The 4,103-nt window shown below is 34.9% G+C and overlaps 2 protein-coding genes across 2 annotated transcripts in view; both read left to right on the forward strand.

Moving 5' to 3' along the window:
• Positions 1-4,061, forward strand: part of LOC107470417 (GPI ethanolamine phosphate transferase 3) — a 6,883-nt gene extending 2,822 nt beyond the window's left edge. The window contains exons 10-20 of the mRNA XM_016089821.3: positions 84-119; positions 210-265; positions 525-657; positions 1,219-1,660; positions 1,814-1,898; positions 1,949-2,493; positions 2,702-2,837; positions 2,941-2,982; positions 3,181-3,337; positions 3,428-3,511; positions 3,621-4,061. Coding sequence (XP_015945307.1) covers positions 84-119; positions 210-265; positions 525-657; positions 1,219-1,660; positions 1,814-1,898; positions 1,949-2,493; positions 2,702-2,837; positions 2,941-2,982; positions 3,181-3,337; positions 3,428-3,511; positions 3,621-3,746 — 1,842 coding nt within the window. The 3' untranslated portion in view covers positions 3,747-4,061. The remainder of the gene's footprint in view (positions 1-83; positions 120-209; positions 266-524; positions 658-1,218; positions 1,661-1,813; positions 1,899-1,948; positions 2,494-2,701; positions 2,838-2,940; positions 2,983-3,180; positions 3,338-3,427; positions 3,512-3,620) is intronic.
• Positions 3,638-4,103, forward strand: part of LOC107470409 (protein NRT1/ PTR FAMILY 4.5-like) — a 4,412-nt gene continuing 3,946 nt past the window's right edge. The window contains exon 1 of the mRNA XM_052259868.1: positions 3,638-3,755. The gene's annotated coding sequence lies outside the window, so the exon portion shown is untranslated. The remainder of the gene's footprint in view (positions 3,756-4,103) is intronic.

A 4,103-nucleotide genomic window follows, 5' to 3' on the forward strand; every position in this document is an offset into this window, starting at 1 on the left:
TTGGAAAAACTGTTTTACATTTCTGCACTTAGATCAATAATTCTTTTTCTGGGATGAATTTACTATCTTGCTTTCCATATCAGGATGGGAAGAATGTCTGCGTCAGCTCTATGCAACAGGTTAGGAAAGCTATCAATTGTAATGGCATTATGAAGGCCCTATATGCAACTTAATATATTAATGCCTTTATTTTCATATAATCTTTGCAGCTTGACTTCGCAGTAACAATGTCAGCATTGCTTGGCATACCTTTCCCTTATGGAAGGTGCAGTGTAAGCATCCTGTCTAATGCTACTATCTGCTTCTGCTGTTCATGTACTTTTTTAACCATATAAGTGAATAAGAAATTTTCATATTTCTGTCTCTTGTGACCCTAATCTTATTCTTGAATCATTTTCTCAATCTAGAAGCTTCTACTTGGAAACATAGTTTGGCATTTTCTTATGGCCTTTTTTGTATGACATTTTTATTAATGGAAATTTATAACTATATTAAGAATTTTTTTTTTCCTTCTCTCTTCTCAGCATAGGTCAAGTCAATCCCGAACTATATGCTTTAGGAGCAGGTAGTTGGAACTTGGATGTGTCGCAACAGTTATCAGAATCAGATATCTGGATACAGAATTATGCTAATATACTGTGCATAAATTCTTGGCAGGTACATACCTTGAGTCTTTGGTTATAAATTACAGATTACCAATTCTGTTAATTTTCTGTTGTTAATGTACTTTTGGTTAAGAAATGGACTTGGTAGTGTGACCTCTAAAGTTTTGAAACTACCTCTCTTACCAACTGCTTGTGCTCTTATCTCTCCGAGATATTTGTTGTCTTCAAACTTCTGCCAAGTCTCTTATTTCTCCATCTCATTCAAGAAACTACTGTTATGGAAACCCATGGTTATATTTAGGAAAAGGATTTCCTGATGGGATTTGATAGTTGGTGCTACAATCCTGCTCAAATGTGCAGACTGATCTATGTTTTTTTCTTGAAAGAAATAAAAAACCCCAAAAAATTTACTTTCATGTATTTCCTACTTAAAATGAATTTAGTTTCTCATAGCTACATTCATGTTTTATGCTTCCAAAGTGACTTGAATTTGTTTAAGCAGCACAATCTTGGGCATTACTACTAATTTCTTCAATGTTAAATTATTGTAATTCCATAGATTATATAAGCTACTGAGAGATAGTTGTTTCAATGATGAATTCCCCATATTCAGGTGAAGAGATATATAGATGCTTACTCAGCTTCTTCAGCTGTTGGCTTTTCCAGTGATGACTTATCCCGAGTAGCAAGTGTTTATGCTCAGGCAGAGAATCATTGGTTGCGTTCAACCAAAAAGCTGCAGCTTGATAAAAAGGACATTGATGCGTTAGTGCCTGCACTTAAGAAGCAAATTGAGTCATACTTCAATTTTCTAAGAACAGTTGCTGAGTTAGCTCGGTCAAAATGGACCGAGTTTGATTTACGTATGATGGGAGCTGGTATTGCAATAATGTCAATATCACTTATGTTTCAAGTTCTTGCCATCTTGAGGGCGAACAGTCAAGATGGTGCAACACTTGCATCATCTGGATATGCTTGGTTTTTCTCTGCCTCAGCTTCTGCATTCTTTTTACTGGGAATGCGCGCAGTCAGTTTCCTTTCAAACAGTTTCATTTGTAAGTGTGGAATTTTATCAAATGAATTTAATCCTCCAGGATTGTCATAATTCATATCTATTTATTTTGTTCACTTGAAGTTGTCAAATACAATAAGTTTTCCAGGATGTTTATATTTCGTAGTTTAATTTTTCACTTCAACTTTGTTTTCAGTGGAGGAAGGTAAAGTGGCAAATTTTCTTTTGAGCACATCTGGTATCGTTGCATTACGCAAATCTGTTGTATATACACACCCCAAGTTTCTGATTAACTCTTGAATTCTTGAACCCATATGTATTTCTTGCAGAGTGTTGGTTTCCTTCTCTTGAGCACCTTTTGCCGATTTGGAATAGAAATTGGGCTGTCCAAGCAGGCTTCTACTTCTGCTTTCATGAAAGAGTACACTTCATGGATTCTCAATATTGCCTCTGGTTTAGCTGTATGGAACCATGCAGCTGAAGTTGTACCAATTCTAGTGCTGATTATTTTAGCATTCTGGCTATACAAGGCCACCAGTGACATCTTCTTTGGTTGGCCGAGGAAGATTGTTGTTGTGTGTACTATCTTGAGTTATATGCTGATCATAGTGCATTGGATCACTGAAAATAATAGATATATATTAGCATTTATGCCTGAAAGCATTGGAAGAATTTATATTCCAAGAATCGTATATGCTATTCTTCTGGGACAACTGTTATTATTAGTATTTGCTCAACTATTCAAGGGTAACTCTTCAGATTGCAAGACAAATTTGGTTGTAAAAACGACAGCAATGCTATCTGCATGGAGTTCAACTGTCATTCTTCTTTCTGGAAAACAAGGTCCTATGGTTGCTTTTGCATCCATAGTTGGAGGTGCTTTTTCCTTTTATGCCATATGTTTTATCAAGTTGCTAATCTTGCTGTATAATAATTTTAGTACATTTCTGCCGTTGCTTTTTCCTTTTATTTATGCTGCTAATATTTGTAATTTAGCAATTGTATTGTCATCTATGAGCGATTTTATGAGTAAACAAATCAGCATGATCATTTGTGAAGAAATGCCTGTGACTTTCCCTTCCAGGTTATTGCATTATGAGGTTGTGCGATATAGAGGATGATGCAAAGAATGGACCTCAGAGACGTCTTTCAATTGGTCCTTTTCCTGTGATGCAATGGAACCTCTTTGCCACATGTCTCTTTTTCTGCAGTGGTCACTGGTATAATGCAACTTCAGTTGTTTCTGATTTGGAGTTATATATATATTTTTCTTCTCTTAAGGTTTTCTGTAACTATACTTCATTTGCCTTGAATCCATTTCAGGTGTGCTTTTGATGGTCTCCACTATGGTGCTGCATTTATAGGGTAAATAATAAGTCAAATTTCTGTTTTACTTTTTGAGGAGTATATATATTCTTAGATACTAGTGAAGTCAGATCTTGGAACTATCATGTCGGATTTTTAAAGGGCTTTCAAATCTTTCTGCTGTTATATATATATATATATCTATATATATATATTACTCACATGCAAATGAATAATATAGCTCTAATGGATTTTCAGGTTTGAAGAATTTATGCTTGTCCCCCAAGCAATCATTCTTACACTTGACACCTATGGCTTTTCTATCATCCTTCCAGTATTTGGACTTCCGTTTCTTGTAGCAATGAAGTATAAGGCTGATCTAGGGAAACATGTTCTTTTCACACAGTTATCTCAGGTGAGTTCCCATACCTGAGAGTAGATCCATTAGTTGATCATTCAAAGCACCACATATTCAACCGTTGATCATTCTTGTTTATATATATAGATGTATACAACATATGGGCTCATAACAGCAATTATGACGACATTTACCATATATTGTGTCACAATGCATAGGCGGCACCTGATGGTAAATGCACTTCTTGAGTCGAATATCTTTCATTTATCATTTCTGCATATTTTGTAGCTAGCACAATATATTCGGTGCTAAATTTTTATTTATTTTTGTTTGTTTTCAGGTTTGGGGTTTGTTTGCCCCAAAGTTTGTTTTCGATGTGTTTGGTCTTCTCCTTACAGATGTCTTGATTTGTTTGGCCTCACTTTACTATTTTGATCAAGGAAAGGATGGCCACAATCACAATTGAGATTATCAGGTTGTTGTATAAAACACTCTGATCAGTTTATAATTTTTTAATATTTTTTTGTTAGATGCTTTTAAGTTCCCATAGGCTGTCTTTTTTCTCTGTTTTTGGGTGATCTGAGTTGCGGTTAATTTCGTTTTTTCTTCCTTCTTTTTCCCCCTTCTTCATATTCTTTCCTTGGTGAACTTAGTAAAAGCATATTTTTGTGGGTAAGGTACGGGCTTGAATCTGTAGTTTCCTGATGATGCAGAGAATTTTGATGTTAACTATTATTATAACATAATCTAGTTATGAATTAAGTGGTTCTTTCACTCTTAATGTGACGTCACTTACTCATTTTTACACTTAAAATTGTTTAAG

This window comes from Arachis duranensis, chromosome 1, assembly GCF_000817695.3.
Source record: "Arachis duranensis cultivar V14167 chromosome 1, aradu.V14167.gnm2.J7QH, whole genome shotgun sequence".
In the NCBI taxonomy this organism is placed as follows: domain Eukaryota; kingdom Viridiplantae; phylum Streptophyta; class Magnoliopsida; order Fabales; family Fabaceae; genus Arachis; species Arachis duranensis.